General features: G+C 41.8%; 1 protein-coding gene across 1 annotated transcript in view; it reads right to left on the bottom strand.

Annotated features, from left to right (window-relative positions):
• The window catches only part of MOCOS (molybdenum cofactor sulfurase), a 420,261-nt gene that overhangs the window by 64,909 nt on the left and 329,252 nt on the right, over nt 1–26,100 (bottom strand). Inside the window, exons 9-10 of the mRNA XM_073587739.1 lie at nt 6,030–6,192; nt 941–1,022 (exon numbers count right to left, since the gene is read on the bottom strand). Of these exons, the coding sequence (XP_073443840.1) occupies nt 941–1,022; nt 6,030–6,192 (245 nt within the window). The remainder of the gene's footprint in view (nt 1–940; nt 1,023–6,029; nt 6,193–26,100) is intronic.

Genomic DNA, 26,100 nt, shown 5'->3' with positions numbered 1-26,100 from the left:
TCATCAGGTCCAAACACCCGGAGTACTGGAGGAATTAAGTACCATAATTAGATGGTTGAAAATGAATTAGAGTGGAATTGAATTTCACTCAAATTTTTTTAAAATCTGCATTTTCCACAATACATTTTTTGCAATGCACCTCGCATCAATTCATCAGATTGGCGGCCAGTTGATTGCCATTTTGCTGAACAGTAGAGGTTTGCAAAAGGTTAACAATGAACAAAAAACTAATACTCACCCTCTTACATCTCTGGCTTCCTCAGCCATGTAAAGCCAGGCCTCTTTGCACCAGGCATGGACCAGTCACGACCAAGCCCTGAACACTGTCACGTTATTGTTACATTACAGGATCAGGTTCTAGATTCTGTGCTGGGCCGGTGATCCAGGGAACCTGTCTGATTCCCGTATGTGGAGTTGGGAAGGAATTTTTCCCCTAATATGGACAACTATATTCTACAGCAGGGAGTTTTTGATTTCCTTTGGATCAACACGTTAGATTATAGGTTGGCCTTAATGGAAGTGTTAATAAATTGAGCCCTATGTAACTAAACAATTTCTATATTTGACTCAACTAACTGACACTTTTTCTGATTCAATGGTTAAGTTCCTTACATAGCTATATCATGAATCTGGCAAAGAAATGTCACCAGGCAGCTCCTACATTATTCGTGACTGTGCACTTCCCATTTGGTATACTAGTTGATAACAAACTCTCCACTAGATAAAAAAAATCTGCTTAAATTCCCTAGGTGGGAATTGAAGACAGGACCAAGTGCGGCAAGGCTGCAGTACTAACCACTGAGCCACCATGTTGTTCATACATAGATAAAAATATTTAGTGTTAAGTAAAGAAATTCTATATATTCTCAAAGTGATGACTTATGTATGTAAGATATATGGAAGATATATTACACAAAACCCCCGAGTCGTACAATCTTACCTATCTCCACAAACTTTGTTTTGACGTATTTGAGCTGCCAGGTTGCTCTCATCATTTAGTGGTATTTCAATGGGGTACATATCTAAAACAAAAAGACAAGCCAAAAATACTCGGTAACCATTGCGTAAACAAAAATGTTGTAGAAAATAGAGAGAAGACAGACAGTCGTAGTGTTTTTCCAGTTAGATAAGTAACCACCCTCACTTTCTTCTATTCTTAGGAAAACTACAGTTGTGTGCTATTTATTTATTGTAAAGATAGTTGTGTCCACCAGGTGGCACCAAATGTTAAATGGAAACATGGAAACAGAAGGCGTAAAGTTTCCTTTTGCTGAAGAAAGCGTTTGGAATCAAAGCCTCCCTGCAGATTTTCACTACAGGGAATCTCCTGTGAATATATCTTCTATATCTTCAGGTTTTGGGTGTACCTGTTTCTTTTCAAACATACCAGTCTATGGCAGATTTTATTTATGCTTTTTTTTTTTTTTTAAGAAAACATAAAATGCCTTACAGACATTATCAATTTTAATACAGAGAATATGTTTGGCAAGATGAATTAGCAACTAAAGACATCCACAAGCACAAAAGAAAAAGTATTTACCCCCACATCATTTTCATTCACCCCATTATCAAAGTGATCTATGAAATTAAGGAAATATGCCTTTTTTCTGAGCAGGCAGCATATGTTTCATGTAAACCTAATGAACCATAAAAGTAATAATGGATGATGCAATTCTTAGCTTCTCTTCCTTCATAGAAAAGGTGTTTATTATCCTGCATTAAGCAATATTCTAAGTGGCAGAAGTATTATAGGATGTCAGGAGGTCACGAGCTAAGTGTCCATACGTATTTGTGTGTATCCCCTGCATAAAAGAAATAAACAGTGAAAATGAAGTGGAAACATAGAGTTTGCCCACTTTTTTTGTGAAGAAATGGCTACAATGGCATAAAATATTGACAGAAGTGACACTCTGCTCGCTGATCGTGTTCTGGCACTGATCGGTCCTCGCTTGTATCTGCTTCCTGTTGCAGCGTTGACGTATTGACACGTGGACAAGTGACCAGTTGCTGCTAATTCCTAGTTGAGGTGGGTCATCGATGTGGCCAGTGATTGCCTATGTGTCAAGAGGTACTAGGAAGTAGAGGGCCATGTGGAAGCATTTATTTAGGGGGCCTAACCTGAAATTTGAAAACATTTAAGGTTTGTTGGTGTCTGAATTATTTAAAGATCTGATCAGTTTTGGGGTTTAATATGTGGTAAGATCATTTTTTGAATTTGATTAAGCTTGAGGTCTGAATTAAACAAGCAGTTTGGTCTGAGGTCTGATTATTTTTGATGCCTAGTCTAAATTTAATTCAGATCACAGACCAAACATGCAAATAAAGTTCTTAGACCAGAATAAAAATGTTAAAACTTTCAAAACAGCCACCTAAAAAATGTGAACCCTAAACCAGATCCCAAAATAATCAGACCCAGACTAGGCTCTAAATAATCCCAGAATTACATTATTTTTCAGAAAGTACAGTAAATGTATACTTATTCTTATACAGACTAAGGTGAACATAAGGTCATGTGTTTGTGTGAACCACATGGAGAGGTGTCCATTTTTTCCCAGCAGCACACCGGCCAAAATAAGTCTATGTTTCTGTGAAAAACACATACAGCACACGGATGTCATCGGTGTGCCATCCATGTGCTGTACTTGTTTAACATTGCAAAGTATAGGAGAAGCTTTGTAATTTTATTCTTTTTTTATCCATATCGGAGAAACACGGATGGCACACTGATCCAGAACACTGATGACAGCAGTTTTTCACGTATGTGTTTTATACGGACGTGTGAAGGAGGCTTTAATATGATTGTCTTTCTAGGGTCTGAATTTCTTTTGGCCTCTATTTTGGGATCTGAATTTTTTTTTAGATTATTATTCTGGTCTGGAGACTGAATTTGAATGTCCAGTCTAATGTCTATATTTAGGTGTATTATCTAGGGGTCTAAATTTAAGGTCTTAGGCTGGTTTCACACTAGAGTTTTTTAGCGCTGCACTTCGTGCGCGTCCAGGCACATGCGTCCTGCGCCCCTATGTTTAACATGGGGGCGCATGGTCTAGCGTATGCACGTGTTCGTATGCGTTTTCGTGTGCATGCATTTTTTTGTAGTGTGCGCCTAGGCGCGCTGGACGCAACCTGTTGCATTTTCGATTCGTCCGACCTGTCTCAAAAAAATGCATGCCCACGCTTGCGCACGGCATGCACAAAAGAATCACATTACAGTCTATGGGAATGCAGGCGTGCGCATGGACATGTGCATGCCTGCATTTAAAATCGCATGTGTTTTAAGAGTTAACATGGCTAGAAACTGGTTAAAACGCATGCGCATAAAAAGCAAACGCATACAAAACGCATGATGCGTTTTTTGTATGCTATTCCATTGCGCACGAATCGCAGTGCTAAAAAACTCTAGTGTGAAACTAGCCTTATCTGGATTTTGACTTTTTGACTGGACACTGTTGTCTGGTTATTGACAATAATTTAAGGATCTGGTCTGGGGTTCAACTTGTTTAGAGGTCTTAATAATTTTAAAGTGCAGTTTGATGTCTAAATTAAATTTTGAGTCTGGTCTGAGATCTAAACTAATGTTGTTACACAATCTGGCATCTGAATTAAGCCTCATACAGACATTAAACCCTTACCTCCCGAGCCTGTTTTCCCCTTCCTGACCAGACAGAATAATACAATTCTGACCAGTGTCACTTTATGTTGCAATAACTCTGGAACGCTTCAACATATCTAAGTGATTCTGAGAATCTTTTTTCAAGACACATTGTACTTCATATTAGTGATAAATTTAGGCCAATATTTTTTTGTTTATTTGTGAAAATATCTGAATTTTGACAAAATTTTTACAAATTTAGCAATTTTCAAACTTTATATTTTTGTATCCTCAAACCAGAGAGTTACATCACACAAAATAGGTAATAAATAATATTAACCATATGTATAATTTATATCAGCATTAACATAATTGTTTTGTTAAGAAGTCACAAGGATTAAAAGCAATATCTCAAATGGGATGACAATATCACATTTGAAGTGACTTTGAGGGGCCTACATGACAAAAAAATACCCAAAAGTGACACCATTTTAAAGACTGCACCCCTCAAAGTACTCAAAATCACATTCAATAAGTTTATTAACCCTTCAAATGCTTCACAGGAAATAAAGCAAAGTGGAAGGAAAAAAATTAAAATTTTACTTTTTCCCACAAAAATGTTGATTTAACTCCAAATTTTGCATTTCCACAAGGGTTACAGGAGAAAATGGACCAAGTAATTTGTTGTGCAACTTAACCTGAGTGTGCCGTTACCCCATATATGGTGGAAAAAAACTGTTTTGGGGCAAAGATGGGCTCGGAAGGGAAGGAGCACCATTTGACTTTTGAACTCAAAATTGGCTGTAATCATTAGCGGACACTATGTCGGGTTTGCAGAGCCAATGATGTGCTGAAACAGTGGAAACCAAGAACAAGTGACACAATTTTGATAACAACACCCCTCAAGGAACTTGTGGTGAGCACATTGAACCCACAGGTACGTCACAGAATTATATAACACTGAGCTATGAAAGTGAAAAGAAAAATACATTTTTCCCACTATTATGTTGTTTTTGCCCCAAATTTTTTATTTTCACAAGGGTAACAGGAAAAAGTGTACCATACAATTTGTTGTGCATATTTCATGAGTACACATATACCCCATATGTGGTGGAAACTACTGTATGGGCACACAGCAGGGTTGAGAAGGGAAGGAGTGCCAACTGAATTGTGGAGCTAATTTTGACAGAAATTGATTGCAGATGCCATGTTACATTTGACCTGCCAAAACAGCAGAAACCACACACGTGACCCCATTTTGGAAACTACACCTCTCTAGGAATTGATCTAGAGGTGCAATGACCATTTTTAACCTTCAAGCGATTCACAGAATTGTATAACATTAGGCTGAATAAATGGAAAATTACCTTTTTTCCATTAACATGTTGTTTTGGCCCCAAGTAGGAGAAAATGAATGACACATTTGTTACACAATTTCTCCTGAGTACACCAATAACCCATATGTGATTGAAAATTACTTTTGAGGCGCAGTGCAAAGCTCAGAAGGGAAGGAGCGCCATATTGCAGTTCAGATTTTGCTGCAATGGATCTCCTATGGGATTTTTTAGAGAAAAATATTGCAGGTTGCAATTGTAGATGTAAATACTTATGTCCCCCCCAAAAATTGAGAAAAGTATTTAAGCAGTGATACCTTTATTGGCTAACCAGAGAAATTATATTTGCAAGCAAGCTTTCAGGGCTCAAAAGGCCCCTTCATCAGGCTAGGTTACAAGTGAATTACTGAGAAGAGATGGCAACATTTAAATAGAAATTACAACAGGACATGAGGTGATACAGGCCAAGGAAATTAAATTAAATGAGGTGGCAGTGTTCTATTAGAGATCTGAAGACCTTCTTGTGGAGGTGTGAACTGTGTCCATGTCCATGTCTGTGTCCATGTCATGACTCATCACATGGACACAGTTCACACCTCCACAAGAAGGTCTTCAGATCTCTAATAGAACACTGCCACCTCATTTACATGTGTAACAAAAACCTTAATTTAATTTCCTTGGCCTGTATCACCTCATGTCCTGTTGTAATTTCTATTTAAATGTTGCCATCTCTTCTCAGTAATTCACTTGTAATCAAGCCTGATGAAGGGGCCTTTTGAGCCCTGAAAGCTTGCTTGCAAATATAATTTCTCTGGTTAGCCAATAAAGGTATCACTGCTTAAATACTTTTCTCAATTTTTGGGGGGGACATAAGTATTTACATCTATTTTTCTGGCTAACACGGTACCACAATATTATTTTGTATTGTACATCGTAGGTTGCAATTGTGCAATTGGTTTGGACAGCAGAAATCAACTTACAGGTTCCCTATAATAATAGCCAATAATGCACAATATAGTTGCACTTTTTCCTGGAGTGGCATATTAACTTGCACATGACAACATAATATCAATGTCTTATAATGATTGGAAAGCAACTGTTACCTTTTGCCTGAATTATCATAGCATTTTTAATCATATCAATTGTTGGACGTATAAAGCACAGTCTTGGCTCTTGCTTCTGACTCAAACAAACTCCATTTTCGTTCACAATCATCCAGTTTCGATCATAAAGGAGACCTTGTTCTGCAACTGGCCACTGGGAAACCTGAGAAAAAGTAAAGAAATATTTACAGATTTTAAAGTAGTTATCCTTGGCATGTAATGCATAACTACATACTGTAGATCTAGTTGTTTTAAATACATGAATTTACTATGCTATGTATTGCTCCAGTGTTTACATCATTAAAGGAAACCTATCATTAGATTCATGCTGGCCAAGGCTCGTGCAACATGAATCATACTCTAGCTACTTACAACTAGGTATGTGTCACTCTGAAAAGCTGTGCTGACTTAAGGGGCCTTTACACATAGTGATATCGCTAAAGCGTCACCGATTTTGTAACGCAGCAGTGTGATACTTAACTCCGACCAACTCCCCCGCTGTCTGTCGCTGATCGCGCGAGATCGTGCAGCTCCATTTCTCGTCGGGCGCTTCCTGCTGGCGCCGACAAGCGACGCGTGGACGCGGGCGGGAGGACGTCAGGATCGCCGCGTCTGAAAGGTAAGTAACGACCACTGCTGCGTCGCTACATCACTGTGAGATCTGCCAGTGTGATAGCTCACTAGCGACCATTTAGAGATGCACCAGCGATCCTGACCGCGTCATATCGCTGGTCGGGATCGCTGGTACATCGCTAAATGTAAAGGGGCCTTTAGAGTAAACGTACTTTGAAAGACTGGAGGAGGAAAATGTTACGAATGGCGGAAGGGACTAAATAAAAAATAAATTAAGTGCCTTCGCCACTCGAGGTCCACCGTGCGGCAGGTGATATAACCGCTGCTAGAGAGGCAGAGCACTGTGGCGGTAATGTGCACGGGGTTAACTGCACCCTAAGTGCACTGAAACGAGCTCTGTTATGCTCACAGAGCTGCAGGCAAAAGTATAAACTAATACGCTGAGTCTGTTCAGGGACACAGACTAACAGCGAAACTGTCACGGTATTTAGAGTCACAGAAGTAGCCTTAGGCAGCAGGACTACTCCCTCTAGACCTACCGTTCAATAAGACAGGAGGCGTCGCAACTGCAGACGTGGGAGAACTGCAATCGCAGCGCGGAGTGAACAGAGCCACAGAGGAAACACCGCAATGTCGCTGGTGCGATGCAGGACGCTGGCTGCTGAGAAGGTATAGCTGGAGCGCGTTGGCGCTAGTGCTGCTACTGGCGGCAGCCCAATCACTCACACAATCGTAATAACCAAGGAGGGGGATATTTAATGAGTCAGTCACCAGTCCAAGCATCCATCACCAAACACACAGCAGCAAGTATAAAAAATACTAGCGCATGGCAGAACAGCCATGCACACTTTTTATAGTGACCGGGACCTTCCGGAAATCTCCAGAGCCCTGAGCTGAACCAATGGAATCAGGAGCAGGACCTGAGCACCTGACTCCTGAACTCCAATGGGAGCTCATTCCAGGAGCATGCTCAGAAGCTGGCTGAAAGGACTTAGCCTCTGGAGACAATGTGAGGATTTGGATCTCTGCATAAGTATGGCAGGACACAGATTCCTAACAGAAAATAGAAGAGACAAGACTAGTCTGATGTAGTCCACATCTGGCACTGCACAGATGGGCAGGGAGAAGCATACATAGAGACCTCTCAATTAACAGGAGCAGAACAGGGAGAAGCAGACCATGGACTGCATCAGACTAGACACCCGAGACATATTCTCTCCTGGCTCCTCAAGGGAGTGCAGCTGAACTCTGAGTCATGCATCTCAAAGTCCGGACGGCATGAATCTAATGACAGGTTCCCTCTAAGCAAGTAGATTACCTTAAAGGGGGGTTGTAGTTTTATATAAATGAGTCTGCCCCAGCTGCAAGCATGGTGGAGGAGTTGGTTTTCTCCTGTCAGATAACTGCTCCTTCACCCCAATCCCACTGCCGCCCTCTGTTACCCTCCCTTCCTTCGAGGTGCACTCTGTGTGCATCTACTCCCCCTCCAACCTCCAACTAGCTGTCATATACCGCCCTCCAGGGTCAGCCACCACCTTCTTTGACTACTTCACCACCTGGCTACTCCATTTCCTTTCCACTGATATCCCCACTATCATCTTGGGCGACTTCAACATCCCCATTGACACTTCCCTCTCAGCTGCCACTAAACTTCTATCTCTCACTTCCTCCTTCGGCCTCACTCAATGGTCTTCTGCAGCCACTCACAAAGATGGCCACACACTAGACCTCATCTTCACCCGCCTCTGCTCCCTATCTAGCCTCTCTAACTCACTTCTTCCTCTCTCTGACCACAACCTACTTACATTCTCTTCTCTCTCCTCCTCAGATCCACAATCCCCACCTCAAAAACTCACACACCCTCGCAGAAATCTTCAACACCTCGATCTACACTCACTGTCTGAATCCCTCCTCTGTTATGAATGGGTCACCGAGGAGAAAAAAAAACAAAACAAGCTAAGCCATAGAAAACCAGAGAAGTTGGTAACTAGGCAGATTGCAGATCCCTGATCTTACCACACAACTAGCAGTATAGCAGTAGCCGTGGAGCATGCCTACGATGTTCCTAGACGCCTCGTCACGGCCGGAGGACTACATAAGCCTAATGCAAGAAAAGGGAAAACTAACTGCCCCAGAGCAGACCCCAAAGGAATAGATAGTCCCCACACATGTATTGACGGTGAAACAAGATGAAGGCACAAACACAGGCAGGAAAATAGGCTGAGCAAATGATGGGGCCCAAACTAACTAGACAGGAAAGGAAAGGCAAGTCACTGTCTGCAACCTGCAAAAAACCCTACAAAAATAATGTCCAACACTTCTGATAGCAAAATTAACCCTGAAGTCACTAGACTTCTCCAACTATATCAGCACTCTGGAATATTCTGAGACAGAGCAAAAAGAGACTGAACTAGTAAGGGACAAATAGCCAATTGGCAAAATACTGATAAATAAGAGTGGAAATTCAGCTCAGCCCCCGGCAGACCACACAAAAAACTGAATAGACCAACAAAATCAAGTGTGAACATTAGCAGAAAAACTTAGCTTTTGATGACTGGAACAGAGCTGAAAACCAAGAGCTGACAAGCCAGAAGGAATCACCAGCAACTGAATAGGGCGTTGGCTGTCTTAAATCCAATCTGAGAATCCCAAGATTCAATCATCATCCCCATCCTCAGGTGGCAGATCTCCCCCGATCAAACCAGCCGCTCCACCTCCCGACACCACCAGAGGGAGTTCAGAAGGGGAACCCGAGAATGAACTCACAACACTCCTCCCTCTTACAGACATAAGTTCCCTACACAATGCTGATGCCACTGCCGCTCTATATAACACCACAATAGCTGTAGCTTTGGAATCAGTTGCCCCTCTCAAACATACCAAAACTCGCAAAATCAACAGACAGCCCTGGCACACCAGTCTGACCAAAGAACTAAGGCGGGCTTCCAGGGCTGCTGAGCAGAGATGGAAAAAATCCCACTCCAATGAGGACTTCATCACATTCATACAGTCCCTCACTACTTTCAAGGCCACACTTGCTGCAGCAAAACAAACCTACTTCTCATCTCTCATATCCTCCCTGTCTCACAACCCTAAACAGTTATTCAACACCTTCAATTCTCTCCTCCGCCCCCCAGCACCTCCTCCCTCTCCACTCATCTCAGCTGAAGACTTTGCCTCATTTTTCAAGGAGAAGATTGATAACATCAGAGACAGTTTTGGTCAACAACCCCCAGTGCCCTTTCTCCTACCTGCCCTGTCTTCCTCCCCCAAAACCAACTTCTCCACCATTACAGACGATCGACTCTCCACTCTACTCTCAAGATCACATCTCACTACCTGTGCACTTGACCCGATCCCATCCCACTTCATCCCAAACCTCACCACAGTCTTCATCCCAAGCCTAACCCATCTCTTCAACCTATCACTAACAACTGGTGTTTTCCCCTCAAGCTGTAAACATGCCTCAATCACACCTATCCTCAAAAAGCCCTCTCTTGACCCATCCTCTGTATTTAGCTATCGCCCTATATCACTTCTCCCCTATGCCTCAAAACTACTGGAACAACACTTCCATCTTGAACTATCCTCCCACCTCTCTTCTTGCTCCCTCCTTGACCACTTGCAATCCGGCTTCCGGCCACACAACTCCACTGAAACTGCCCTAACTAAGGTCACCAATGACCTACTAGCCGCCAAGGCCAAGCGACACTACTCTGTCCTCCTCCTCCTGGACCTGTCCTCTGCCTTTGACACAGTGGACCATTCCCTATTACTAGAAACCCTCTCATCTGTTGGTATCACAGACTTGGCCCTATCTTGGATTGCGTCATACCTAGCAGACCGGACATTCAGCCTCTCCCATTCGCACACCACCTCCTCACCGCGCCCTCTATCCGTCGGAGTCCCGCAAGGTTCAGTCCAAGGGCCCCTGCTCTTCTCTGTTTACACCTTCGGCCTCGGACAGCTCATAGAATCTCATGGCTTTCAGTATCATCTCTATGCTGATGACACACAGATCTACATCTCTGGACCAGATATCACCTCCCTACTAAACAGAATCACTCAATGTCTGTCTGCTATTTCATCCTTCTTCTCCGCTAGATTTCTAAAACTTAATATGGACAAAACAGAATTAGTCATCTTTCGCCCATCTCACGTGACCCCCCCAACAGACCTATCCATTAAAGTAAACGGCTGGCCACTCTCTCCAGTCCCACAAGCTCGCTGCCTCGGGGTTATCCTTGACACTGATCTCTCCAAACCACATATCCAAGCCCTTTCCGCTTCCTGCCGACTTCAACTCAAAAATATTTCACGGATCCGTACATTCCTCAACCAAGAATCTGCAAAAACCCTAGTCCATGCCCCCATCATCTCCCGCCTTGACTACTACAACTTCCTGCTCTGTGGCCTCCCCTCTAACACTCTCGCACCCCTCCAATCTATTCTTAACTCTGCTGCCTGACTAATCCACCTGTCCCCCCGCTATTCCCCGGCTTCTCCCCTCTGTCAATCCCTGCACTGGCTCCCCATTACCCAAAGACTCCAGTTCAAAATCCTAACCATGACATACAAAGCCATCCACAACCTGAGTCCTCCGTACATCTGTGACCTAGTCTCCCGGTACTTACCTGCACAAAACCTCCAATCCTCACAAGATCTCCTTCTGTACTCCCCTCTTATCTCCTATTCCCACAATCGCATACAAGATTTCTCCCGCGCATCCCCTCTACTCTAGAACTCTCTACCACAACATATCAGACTCTCGCCTACCATGCAAACCTTCAAAAAGAACTTGAAGACCTACCTCTTCCGACAAGCCTACAACTTGCAGTAACCACCGATCCACCAAACCGCTGCACGACCAGCTCTACCCTTGCCTACTGTATCCTCACCCATCTCGTTGTAGATTGTGAGCCCTCGCGGGCAGGGTCCTCTCTCATCCTGTACCAGTCGTGACTTGTATTGTTTAAGATTACTGTACTTGTATGTATTATGTATACCCCTCCTCACATGTAAAGCGCCAAGGAATAAATGGCGCTATAATAAATAATAATAATAATATGTGTTACAATTAGGTTTCTCATCATTTTTAAAATGTCTGCTAGTGAATGAGAATCTACATGCATTCCTGACTTAAAACTGCTCACAGTTAAAGATTTGCTACAAATTTATCACCTATGACATCTTCCGTTATCAACTATGTCATTTTCTTAGCTAAACTACTTCCATTTCATGCTAATAGACTTACACTTACTTGCAGCAAGTTAACAGGACAGGAGAATGGTTCATGCTGGTGATGTGTTTAGCCCACATACCATTTCACTGACCACTGAATATAATAACAGTTGTATATATCTAAGTACTGTGACTTCTCTAGTGGTGGCAATAAGCTGTAACATTTTTCAAATCCGGAAAACAGACTTTTCATTTACAACCCCATATCCCAAATATCTGGGTCACTGTGTGAAATGTAAGGAAAACAAGATTGCAATGATTTGAAAATCTCTTATACAACAGCCACATTTTGTTCACTACAGAACATAGAATACATATATAAAAAAATGAAATTTAAATATTTTTCCATTTCAATTGTAGACATGCCCTGTCCCAACTTTTTTGAGAAGCCATCAATTTTTTAATTTATGTTATTTTAAATGAAATATAAAAATCTCTTTCAACTTCTGACGTGTTCTTTGTCCTGTTGTGATTAAAATGTGGCTATAACAATTCCAAATCATTGACATTTTTTTCTTTACATTTTACAGTTTTAAAATTATTGAAATTGGTGTTTATATTAAATTAAGTAGCATAGATTTTTGCAGTAAGATAACTAAACAGTACACACAAACAACAGCTCCAGCAAGTTCCTCTATTAGGCCGGGGTCACACTAGTGTGAAATATGGACGAGTGCTATGCGAGAAAACATTGCATAGCACTCGGACCAGTGTTAATGTATGGAGCAGCTCACATCACCATATTTTTTCTCAGGCATATTCTACATGCCTGTAAAATTGGCCGAGTCTTGCCAATGCAAGCTAATGGGTGCGAGAAAAAATCAGACACCATACAGACCATGCGCGTGCTGTCCGATGTTTACGCACCAGTGTCCTTTGAAAAAGCGCCAATTCATGTGCGATGTGCAGTAAAATCACACTGACAGGTTGGAATGGAATACATAGAATAGATATACACACATAGAATAGATGTGTATATATATATATATCAATGACACACATACACACACATATATATGAATTTATATTGCATAGATAGATAGAAGAAAAGCTAGTCATTCATCTGCCGTGTTCTGTAAAATCACTGCAGGAGCTGACAGGATAAAAGAGATGGTTTACATAAAGGAAATACAAATAGAATAGGTAGATATATAGATATATAGATGTCAGTGACAAATACAATTAGTACAGTGTGTGTACAAATTACTGTACATGTATTTCATTAATAAAAGATTATTTTTCTGGAAAAAAATGGCGTGGCTCCCGCGCAATTTTCGTAACCAGTAGAGGGAAAAGACAACGACTGGGGACAGATGTTTATAGCCTGGGAAGGTGGTAATACCCATGGAGCTTCCCAGGCTATTAATATCAGCTCACAACTGTATACTCAGCCATTACTGGCTATTAAAATGGGGGACCCCCCTAAAAATGACGTGCGGTCCCCCCTATAATTAGTAACCAGCAAAGGCTATGCAGACAGCTGCGGGTTGATATTAATAGCCTAGGAAGAGGCCATGGATACTGCCCCCCGGCTAAAAACATCAGCTCTCAGCCGCCCCAAAAAAGGCGTGATTTGCGGTGAAGTCACTGAGCTTGAACTGCAGTGACCATGAGGTCACTGCAGTTCAAGCTCAGTGACTTCACCGCAAATCACTGGCATTTCTAGATGGTCCTGAGGTCACCGCAGTTCAGCCCGGCAGGGAGTACAGCCTCAGTGACGTCACTGAGGCTGCGCTCGCAGCATCTCATTCACCAGTGGTTGTCAGCCTGGATGGTCGCATCTTGGCACCATCCAGGTTGAAAACTAATTCTCCCCAGACATGGATTATGGAGTGGAACAGAATGACAGACAGGTAAGGTATATTGTTGTTTTTTGATTTTCATTTTAATACAGGAGATTGAGGGCTTTGGTGTAATTAGGCGAGGTCGTAAGTATGGTTTCATTGAGTTTATTAAAGGGGTTTGTGTCTTTCTTTCAATTAAAGGACTTTTTTCTGGGTGTCTGTGTTTTCTTACAATGTGACTATGGGGTTAGTAATAGGGGGCGCCTTATTGACGCCTCTCCATTACTAACCTCAGGGCTTTGTGTCACCAGACAATACAAAGGTGACATTTACCACCCCAACTAACCCCACTTGTCACCACTACAGGGCAAGTGGGAAGAGCGAGGCTAAGTGCCAGAATTGATGCATCTTAGAGATGTGTCTTTTCTGGGGAGGCTGAGACCTCATGTTTATAGCCAGGGGGTGGGCAGTATCCATGGCCCCTTCCTAGGCTATTAATATCAGCCCGCAGCTGTCTGCATAGCCTTTGCTGGTCATTACTTATAGGAGGACCCCACGTCATTTTTTTTGAAAAATAATCTTTTATCAACTATATACATGAACAGTAATTTGCACACGCACCGTACTAATTGTATTTGTCACTGACATCTATATACACGTATCTACCTATTCTATTTGTATCTACTGTATGTAATACATCTCTTCTATCCTGTCGGTTCCTGCAGTGATTTTACAGAGCAAAGCAGATGAATTACTGGCTTTTCTTCTATCTATCTACCTATGCAACATAAATACATGTATATGTGTATGTGTCACTAACACATATATATATATATATATATATATATACACACACATCTATTCTAGTATGTGTATATATATCTATTCTATTCTAGCTTGTCACTCTGTAATTACACTGTACACGGCAGATGATTTGCCATCCTTTAATCTATCTATCTATCTATCTATTTATCTATCTATCTATCTATCTATACATCTAATATATATGTACAGTATATATATGTGTGTGTGTCTTTTGAAGAATATTTCGTTTGAAAACGATGTGTAAATGACAGAGAATTAATGTATGTAAAAGCTCATGTTAAAATCGCTTTGCAGTTGGATAGCAATCACACTGCATTCGGATGTAAATCGGATGCTAGGTGTGAGAAATCAAATTGCACTTGCATACACTCACATGACACTCGCATTACAGTCCTGCGACTCTCGGCAAGGAGACTCAGACTGATTTTTAATATGTTAAAGGGAACCTGTCACCCCCTCCAGGCGTTTTTAACTAAAAGAGCCACCTTGTGCGGCACTAATGCTGCATTCTGTCAATGTGGCTCTTTTATTTGGTGCCCCTTCCACCGCAGAAAGAAGTGTTTTTAAAATTTGTCACTCATACCTGAAGTTTGTCCCGGGGGCAGGCCTTTCCCCCGGACACAGACGCCTCACATCCATCAGTCATTTCCTCTTGGCACCGCCTCCGCAGCGTTCATTTATTATCCTTGCGCCTCCGCTGTTATTCTTTTTCTTGGGCATGCACAGTTAGCGCTGCCCGTCCACTGACATCATGTAATGACTTCTTTATTGCGCCTGCGTGGACGCACGGCCCGAGATCCCGCCCCGCAGTCTCTTCTGATTTATTCACACTGCGGGGCGGGATCTCGGGCCACGTGTCCACGCAGGCGCGAAAAGGAAGACATCACGTGATGTTAGTGGACGGGCAGCGCTAACAGCGCATACCCAAGAAAAAAAAACAGCGAAGGCACCAGGAAAAAAAAAAAATGAACGCTGCGGGGGCGGCACCAAGAGGAAATGACTGATGTATGTGAGGCGTCTGTGTCCAGGAGGAAAGACCTACCCCTCAGACAAACTTCAGGTATGATTGATAAATTTTAAAAACGCTTCTTTATGCGGTGGAAGGGATGCCAAATAAAAGAGCCACCTTGATAGAATGCAGCATTAGTGCTGCATAAGGTGGCTCTTTTAGCTAAAAACGCCTGGAGGGGGTGACAGGTCCCCTTTAAGTGTGACCCCGGCCTAAGGGATTATTCCCACTTGCGATGAAATCGAACAAATGCAATCCGATTAAAAATCAGATTACATTCAGACCAATGTTATTTTATCATTGTGTGTTCATCTGTGTTTTTTATTCCAGCTCGGATCAGACTGGAAACAACTTGCAGCATCCTGCGATTGTAATCGGAAATCAGATCGCATCCCACAATAGAAGTCAATGGGTGCAAGAAAAAAATCGCACAGCACTCGGACCATGTGAGTGCTGTCTGATTTTTGCACACCGATCTCCTTAGAAAAGCCAGCAATTCATGTGCCGCGTACAGTGAAATCACACAGTGACAGGATAGAATAGAATAGATAGAATAGATATATACATATAGAATACATAGATATATAGATATCAGTGAAACACACATACAGTGCCTTGCGAAAGTATTCGGCCCCCTGGAACTTTTCAACCTTTTCCCACATATCTTGCTTCAAACATAAAGATACCAAATGTAAATTTTTGGTGAAGAATTAACAACAAGTGGGACACAATTGTGAAGTTGAACGAAATTTATTGGTTATTTTAAATTTTTATGGAAATTCAAAAACTGAAAAGTGGGACGTGCAATATTATTCGGCCCCTTTAACTTAATACTTTGTTGCGCCACCTTTTGCTGCGATTACAGCTGCAAGTCGTTTAGGTTATGTCTCTATCAGTTTTGTACATCGAGAGACTGAAATTCTTGCCCATTCTTCCTTGGCAAACAGCTCGAGCTCAGCGAGGTTTGATGGAGATCGTTTGTGAACAGCAGTTTTCAGCTCTTTCCACAGATTCTCGATTGGATTCAGGTCTGGACTTTGACTTGACCATTCTAACACCTGGATACATTTATTTGTGAACCATTCCATTGTAGATTTTGCTTTATGTTTGGGATAATTGTCTTGTTGGAAGACAAATCTCCGTCCCAGTCTCAGGTCTTTTGCAGACTCCATCAGGTTTTCTTCAAGAATGGTCTTGTATTTGGCTCTATATTCATCTTCCCATCAATTTTAACCATCTTCCCTGTCCCTGCTGAAGAAAAGGCCCAAACCATGATGCTGCCACCACCATGTTTGACAGTGGGGATGGTGCGTGCTGTGTTGCCTTTACGCCAAACATATCGTTTGGCATTGTTGCCAAAAAGTTCGATTTTGGTTTCATCTGACCAGAGCACCTTCTTCCACATGTTTGGTGTGTCTCCCAGGTGGCTTGTTGCAAACTTTAAATGACACTTTTTATGGATATCTTTGAGATATGGCTTTCTTCTTGCCTCTCTTCCATAAAGGCCAGATTTGTGCAGTGAACGACTGATTGTTGTCCTATGGACAGACTGTCCCACCTCAGCTGTAGATCTCTGCAGTTCATCCAGAGTGATCATGGGCCTCTTGGCTGCATCTCTGATAAGTCTTCTCCCTGTTTGAGTTGAAAGTTTAGAGGGACTTGGTAGATTTGCAGTGGTATGATATTCCTTCCATTTCAATATGATCACTTGCACAGTGCTCCTTGGGATGTTTAAAGTTTTGGAAATCTTTTTGTGTCCAAATCCAGCTTTAAACAGTATCACGGACCTGCCTGTTGTGTTCTTTGGTCTCCATGATGCTCTCTGTGCTTCAAACAGAACCCTGAGACTATTACAGAGCAGGACAGAGCAGGTACATTTAAAAGGAGAATTGAGTGCACACAGGTGGATTATATTTATCATCATTAGTCATTTAGGACAACATTGGATCATGTAGAGATCCACAATGAACTTTTGGAGTGAGTTTGCTGCACTGAAAGTAAAGGGGCCGAATAATATTGCACGCCCCACTTTTCAGTTTTTGCATTTCCACAAAAAATTAAAATAACCAATAAATTTTGTTCAACTTCACAATTGTGGCCCACTTGTTGATTCTTCACCAAAAATTTGCCTTTTGTATCTTTATGTTTCTAGCATGATATGTGGGAAAAGGTCGAAAAGGTCTAGGGGGCCGAATACTATTGCAATGCACTGTATACAATGGGTGCGAAAAGTATTCAGACCCCTTTTAATTTTTCACTCTTTGTTTCATTGCAGCCATTTGGTAAATTCAAAAAAGTTCATTTTTTTTTCTTATTAATGTACACTCTGCACCGCATCTTGACTGAAAAAAACAGAAATGTAGACATTTTTTGCAAATGTATTAAAAAAGAAAAACTGAAATATCACATGGCCATAAGTATTCAGACACTTTGCTCAGACAATCATATTTATGTCACATGCTGTCCATTTCCTTGTGATCTGCCTTGAGATGGTTCTACTCCTTCACTGGAGTCCAGCTGTGTTTAATTAAACTGATAGGACTTGATTTGTAAAGGCACACAAGACCTCACAGCTCACAGTGCATGTCAGACCAAATGAGAATGATGAGGTCAAAGGAACTGGCAAGGAGCTCAGAGACAGAATTGTGGCAAAGTACAGATCTGGCCAAGGTTACAAAAGAATTTCTGCAGTACTCAAGGTTCCTAAGAGCACAGTGGCCTCAATAATCCTTAAATGGAATAGGTTTGGGACCACCAGAAGTCTTCCTAGACCTGGCCGTCCAGCCAAACTGAGCAATCATGGGAGAAGAGCCTTGGTGAGAGAGGTAAAAAAGAACCCCAAGATCACTGTGGCTGAGCTCCACAGATGCAGTAGGGAGATTGGAGAAAGTTCCACAAAGTCAACTATCACTGCAGCCCTCCACCAATCGGGCCTTTATGGCAGAGTGGCCAGACAGAAGCCTCTCTTCAGTGCCATACATATGAAAGCCCACATAGGGTTTGCTAAATAACACATGAATGACTCCAAGACTATGAGAAATAAGATTATCTGGTCTGATGAGACAAATATAGAACTTTTTGGTGAAAATTCTAAGTGGTATGTGTGGAGAAAACCAGGCACTGCTCATCACCTGCCCAATACAATCCCAACAGTGAAACATGGTGATGGCAGCATCATGCTATGGGGGTGCTTGTCAGCTGCAGGGACATGATGACTGGTTGCCATTGAGGGAAGCATGAATGCAGCAAAGTACAGAGATATCCTGGATAAAAACCTCTAGCAGAGTGTTCTGGACCTCAGACTTGGATGAAGGTTCACCTTCCAACAAAACAATGTCCCTAATCACACAGCTAAAATAATAAAGTAGTGGCTTCAGAACAACTGTGTGACCATTCTTGACTTGCCCAGCTAGAGTCCAGACCTAAACCCTATTAAACCCAATTCGAGCATCTCTGGGGAGACCAGAAAATGGCTATCCACCAAAGTTCACCATCCAACCTGATGGAACTGAAGAGGATCTGCACGGAAGAATGGCAGAGGATCCCCAAATCCAGGTGTGAAAAACTTATTGCATTATTCCCAAGAAGACTCATGGCTGTACTAGCTCAAAAGGGTGCGTCAACTCAATACTGAGCAAAGGGTCTGAATACTTATGACCATGTCATATTTCATTTTTTCTTTTTTAATAAATTTGCAAACATTTCTACATTTCTGTTTTTTTTCAGTTAAGATGGGGTGCAAAGTGTACATTAATGAGAGAAAAATTCAAACTTTTTTGAATTTACCAAATGACTGCAATGAAACAAAAAGTGAAAAATTTAAAGGGGTCTGAATACTTTCAGAACCCACTGTATATGTATGTATATATATATTACATAGATAGATAGATAAATAGATAGATAAACTGCAGGAGCTCACGGGATAGAAGAGATGGATTACAAACAGTAAATAAATATAGAATTGATAGATACAGTATATAGATGTCAGTGACATAAACAATTAGTACAGTGTGTGTACAGCTTACTGTACATGTATTTAATTATTAAAAGATTATTTTTCTGAAAGAAATGGCATGGGCTCCCACATAATTTTTTTAACCAGCAGAGGGAAAGCCGGCGGCTGGGGGCAAGTGTCTGATGGCATTGCGAGCAAAAGAACTTTCTTACACTTGAAGTGCAATCAGATAGGTAATAGGAGTTCACAGGGAGACATTGAGCACACACTACTCATTGGCTCTGCTGGATGACAGGCTCTATGGTCGCATCATGGAACCATGCAGCCTGCCATCTAGATGTACCAGAGCTAGACCCATCATGGGACAAATGGATTAGCAGCATCTCTGCAGAAAGGTGAGGAATATTGTTGTTTTTTATTTTTTACTCTTTTCCAGATAACCTTGGTGGAATGGGTGAGGTTATAAGTATGGTTTAATTAAGATTTATTAACCCCTTTCTGACGGGAGACGTACTATCCTGTCCACGGTACCCAGGCCCCTATGACCGGGGACGGGATAGTACGTCTCAGCGATCAGTGGCACTCCCGGCGGGGAGCGCCACTGATCGCGGCCGGGTATCAGCTGATTATCACAGCTAACACCCGGCACTATGTGTCAGGGGCTGTCATGGACCACCCCTGGCACACTGCTGATCTGACAGAGTGCTGTCCAAAACTGTCAGATCAGCGATCTGACACATTACAGTTATGTCCCCCCTGGGACAATAAAATAAAGTAAAAAAAAATATTAAAAAATAGCTAAAAAAAAAAAAAATATTCCCTAATAAATTCATTTTTTGGAAATAAAAAAAAAAAAAAAATAAAAGTACACAGCACACATATTTAGTTTCGCTGCATCCGTAATGACCCGCCCTATAAAACTGTCCCACTAGTTAACCCCTTTAGTGAACCCCTTAAAAAATAAAAATAGAAAACAAAGCAAAAAACAATGCTTTATCATCATACTGCCGAACAAAAAGTGCAATAACGTGCGATCAAAAAGACGGATATAAATAACCATGGTACCCCTGAAAACGACATCTAGTCACACAAAAAACAAGCCACCACACAGCATCATCAGTGAAAAAATAAAAAAGTTATAGCTTGCAGAATAAAGCGATGCAAAAATAATTATTTTTTTATATAAAATTGTTTTCATTGCATAAAAGCGCTAAAATATAAAAAATGGCATAAATGAGGTATTGCTGTAATCGTACTGACTCGAAGAATAAAATCACTTTATCAATTTTACCACACGCGGAACAGTGTACATGCACCCCCAAAAGAAATTCATGAAATGCTGTTTTTTGTTCATTCTGCATCCCAAAAATTGGAATAAAAAGCGATCAAAAAATGTTACGTGCCCCAAAATGGTACCAATAAAAATGTCAACTCGTCCTGCAAAAAAAAAGACCTCACATGACTCGATGGGTCAAAATATGGAAAAATTATAGCTCTCAAAATGTGGTGATGCAAAAACTATTTTTATAATAAAAAGCGTCTTTTAGCGTATGACAGCTGCCAAACATAAAACCCGCTAAAAATAGTAAATCAAACCCCCCTTTATCACCCCCTTAGTTAGGGAAAAATAATAAAATTAAAACAAAATGTATTTATTTCCATTTTCCCATTACGGTTAGGGTTAGAGTTAGGGCTAGGGTTAGAGTTAGGGCTAGGGTTAGGGCTAAGACTGAGATTAGGGTTAGGGATGTGTTGGGGTTAGGGTTGGAGTTAGAATTGGGGGGTTTCACTTTCCAAACGCAACATGCCATCTGATCTCAATTCCAGTCAATTCTGCGTTGAAAAAGTCAAATGGTGCTCCTTCCCTTCCAAGCTCTGCCATGCGCCCAAACAGTGGTTTACCCCCACATATGGGGTATCAGCCTACTCAGAACAAATTGCACAACAACTTTTTTGCTCCAATTTCTCCTGTTACCCTTGGGAAAATAAAAAAATGGGGGCAAAAATATCATTTTTGTGGAAAAAAATATGATTTTTTTATTTTTATCGATCTACGTTATAAACTTCTGTGAAGCACTTGGGGGTTCAAAGTGCTCACCACACATCTAGATAAGTTCCTTGGGGGTCTGGTTTCCAAAATAGGGTCACTTATGGGGGGTTTCCACAGTTTAGGCACATCAGGGGCTCTCCAAAGGCAACATGACACATGCAGACCATTCCATCAAAGTCTGTATTCCAAAACATCACTACTTCCCTTCCGATCCCTGACGTGTGCCCATACAGTAGTTTTCTCCCACATATGAGATATCAGCGTACTCAGGACAAATTGGACAATGACTTTTGGGGTCCAATTTCACCTGTTACCCTTGGGAAAATAAAAAAATTGGGGACTAAAAGATCATTTTTGTGGAAAAAATATAATTTTTTTATTTTTACTCCCAGGCGTTATAAACTTCTGTGAAGCCCTTGGGGGTTCAAAGTGCTCACCACACATTTAGTTAAGCTCCTTGGGGGTCTAGTTTCCAAAATGGTGTCAGTTGTGGGTGTTTCCACTGTTTTGGCACATCAGGGGCGTTCCAAATGTGACATGGCGTCCGATCTCAATTCCAGACAAAAAAGTCAAATGGCGCTGCTTCCCTTCCGAGCTCTGCCAAGCACCCAAATAGTCGTTTATCCCCACATATGGGGTATCAGCGTACTCAGGATAAATTGCACAATAACTTTTGGGGTCCTGTTCCCCTTGGAAAAATAAAAATTGGGGGTGAAAAGATCATTTTTGTGGAAAAAATATGATTTTTTAATTTTATGGCTGTACGATATAAACTTCTGTGAAGCCCTTGGGGGTTCAAAGTTCTCACCACACATCTAGATAAGTTCCATGGGGGGGTCTAGTTTCCTTAATGGTGTCATTTGTGGGGGGTTTACACTGTTTTGGCACATCAGGGGCTTTCCAAACACGACATGGCATCCGATCTCAATTCCAGCCAAAAAAGTCAAATGGCACTGCTTCCCTTCCGAGCTCTGCCATGCGCCCACATAGTCATTTACCCCCACATATGGGGTATCAGCGTACTCAGGATAAATTACACAATAACTTTTGGGGTCCTGTTACCCTTGGGAAAATAACAATTGGGGGTGAAAAGATCATTTTTGTGGAAAAAATATGATTTTTTAATTGTATGGCTGTACGTTATAAACTTCTGTGAAGCCCTTGGGGGTTCAAAGTGCTCACTGCATATATCTAGATAAGTTCCTTGGGGGGTCTAGTTTCCAAAATGGAGTCACTTTTGGGGGGTTTCTACTGTTTAGGCACATCAGGAGCTCTCCAAACGTGACATGGCATCTGATCTGAATTCCAGCCAATTTTGCAGTGAAAAAGTCAAACGGCGCTCCTTCTCTTCTGAGCTCTGCCATGCGCTGAAACAGTGTTTCCCCCTGACTTATCAGGTATCAGGACAAATTGCACAATAACTTTTGCAGTCCAATTTCTCTTGTTACCCTTGGTAGAATAAAAAAAATTGGACCTGAAGTAATTTTTTTGTGAAAAGAAGTTAAATGTTCATTTTTTTTTAAACATTCAAAAAATTTCTATGAAGCACCTGAAGGGTTAATAAACTTCTTGAATGTGGTTTTGAGCACCTTGAGGGGTGCAGTTTTTAGAATGGTGTCACTTTTGGGTATTTTCTATCATATAGACCCCTCAAAGTGACTTCAAATGTGATGTGGTCCCTAAAAATAAAATGGTGTTATAAAAATGAGAAATCGCTGGTCAACTTTTAACCCTTATAACTTCCTTACAAAAAAAATTTTTGGTTCCCAAATTGTTCTGATATAAACACGTTGGAAATGTTATTTATTGTGTTTTTTGTGTGCCATATCTCTGTGATTTAAGGGCATAAAAATTCAAATTTGGAAAATTGCAAAATGTTTAAAATTTTCGCCAAATTTCCATTTTTTCACAAATAAATGCAAGATATATCAATGAAATTTTACCACTAACATGAAGTGCAATATGTCACGAGAAAACAATGTCAGAATCACCAGGATCCATGGAAGCATTCCAGAGTTATGACCTCATAAAGGGACAGTGGTCAGAATTGTAAAAATTGGCCCGGTCATGAACGTGCAAGCCACCCTTGGGGGTTAAGGGTTTAAAGGAGTCTGTGTCATTCTTTCAATTAAATGACTTTTTTCTGGATGTGTATTTTTATACAACATGACTGTTGGTTTAGTAATGGGGGGCACCTTATTGACCTCTCTTCATTACTAACCTTGGGGCTTGATGTCAACTGACAATACAAAGGTGACATCAACCCCTATATCACCCTACTTGCCGCCACTACAGGGCAAGTGGGAAGAGTGAGGCTAAGTGCCAGAATTGGCACATCTTAGAGATGCACCTTTTCTGGGGTGACTGAGAGCTGATTTTTTATCCTGGAGGGGCAGTATCCATGGCCCCTTTCTAGGCTATTAATATCAGCCTGCAGCTGTCTATTAATTATAGGGGGACCCTATGTCATTTTTTGGGGGGTCCCTCAATTTAATAGCCAGTAAAGTCTAAGTATACAGCTGTGAAGTGATATTAACATCCTGGGATGCTCCATGGGTATTACCCCCTTCCCAGGCTACAAACATCTGCACCTAGCTGTTGTCATTCCCTCTGCTGGTTAAGGAAATTATGTGGGAGCCCACACCATTTTTTTCTGATAAATAGTCTTTTATTAATTAACTACATGTACAGTAAGCTGCACACACACTGTTGAAATTGTATTTGTCACTGACATCTATATATCTATCCATTCTATGTGTATTTACTGTATGTAATCCATCTCTTCTATCCTGTTGGCTTCTGCAGTGATTTTACACTATACAGCTGCTGAATTGCCAGCTTTTATTCTATCTATCTATCTATCTATCTATCTATCTATCTATCTATCAAAAAAGATTGAGGCAGCACACCATATTGCACTTAAAAAAAAAGTGCTCTTAAATAGCCCATATGGCATAGGCATATACAATAGGCTTTAATGGCCATATGGGCCATTAACAAACACTTTTTTTGTAACTGCAATATGGTGTGCTGCCTCAATCTTTTTTTATTTTATTTACAAGGACTGGTATGCGCCTGTGAGACTTTGCACCCTACCTCTAAGGCCTCATACTCACTGACGATAAAATCGGATGATTGCAATCCGATTTTAAATCAGATTGCACTCTGACCCATGTTAGTGAATGGGTGACATCTCACTTGCGATTTTTTTCTCATCCAAAATCGGTCGAAGGCTGGTTTCACATTAGCGCATTTTCAGCGCGCGCACGGCCGGGGGTAGCTCCGCCCCCGAGCCGGCTCTCTGCCCGGCGTGCCCGCCCCTTGCTTGTAGCGCCGCCTACTAGCGGACAGCGGCGCCTGCGATCGGCGCACCCTATCTTTAGCATAGGGTGCGCAGATCGTGCGCAGGCCGTGCGCTAGTTGCGCTTTGACCTGCGCTGCGCACTTTTGACGGTGCGCCGTGCGCGCCAAAATCAAACTTTTCGGATTTTGGTGCGCACGGCGCACCGTCAAAAGTGCGCAGCGCAGGTCAAAGCGCAACTAGCGCACGGCCTGCGCACGATCTGCGCACCCTATGCTAAAGATAGGGTGCGCCGATCGCAGGCGCCGCTGTCCGCTAGTAGGCGGCGCTACAAGCAAGGGGCGGGCACGCCGGGCAGAGAGCCGGCTCGGGGGCGGAGCTACCCCCGGCCGTGCGCGCGCTGAAAATGCGCTAATGTGAAACCAGCCTTAGAAAATAATCGCAGCATGCTGCGATTTGCAGCAATTTTTGACAATACAAGTCAATAGGTGCGATTAAAAAAACTAATCAAAAACGGACCATCCGTTTTCCATCCGTTTTAAACGGATACATCACCCTTCTGTGGTATAGAACACTGTAAATGGTCCTGTAAATGACTGTAGAAAAATAGTTGCTGGGAAAAAAACTGATTGCAAACGGATGTAAAACGGAAGGAAAACAGATACAAAACGGATGGAAAGATTAAAAATCGCATGACACTGGCATAACACTCCACCCTTTTTTACAGTCCAGAAATCGGACTGTTTTTTTAATCGCCAATGGGTATGAGGCCTAACTGTGCTGTTCTTCTACTATTTTTATCAATCTATCTATCTATTATCTATATGTGTGTGTTTTGAAGAATATTTCTTTTGAAAACGATGTGTAAATGACAGACTTTCTCTATGTAAAAGCTCATGTTAAAATCGCATTGCAGTTGGATAGCAATCACACTGCATTTGGATGTAAATCGGATGCTAGGTGTGAAAAATCGGATTGTACTCGCATGAAAAATGCTTGACACTCGCATTACCCTCGTCCCACTTTGCAGGAACAAAATCAAACCAATTTTAAAATCGCTAGTGTGACTCCAGCGTGAGGCTATGTGCACACGCTGCGGATTCTGCTGCGGATCCTCTGTGGATTTGGCCGCTGCGGATCCGCAGCAGTTCTGCAGACAGTGTACAGTACCATGTAAGTCTATGGGATTTACATTCTGCAGTGCACATGCTGCGGTTTTTTCACTGCGGAAAAGCTGCGGTTTTGAATCCGCAAAAAGAATTGACATGTCAATTCTTTCTGCGGATTCCGCTGCGGTTTGACACCTATTCCATTGTCCAGGTGTCAAACTGCA

The sequence above is a fragment of the Dendrobates tinctorius genome, unplaced genomic scaffold (genome assembly GCF_039654945.1).
Source record: "Dendrobates tinctorius isolate UK_male_01 unplaced genomic scaffold, ASM3965494v1 ptg000102l, whole genome shotgun sequence".
Lineage (NCBI taxonomy): Eukaryota > Metazoa > Chordata > Amphibia > Anura > Dendrobatidae > Dendrobates > Dendrobates tinctorius.
The sequence above is the reverse complement of the archived record's forward strand: the minus strand, read 5'-3'. Positions and strand labels throughout refer to the sequence as shown.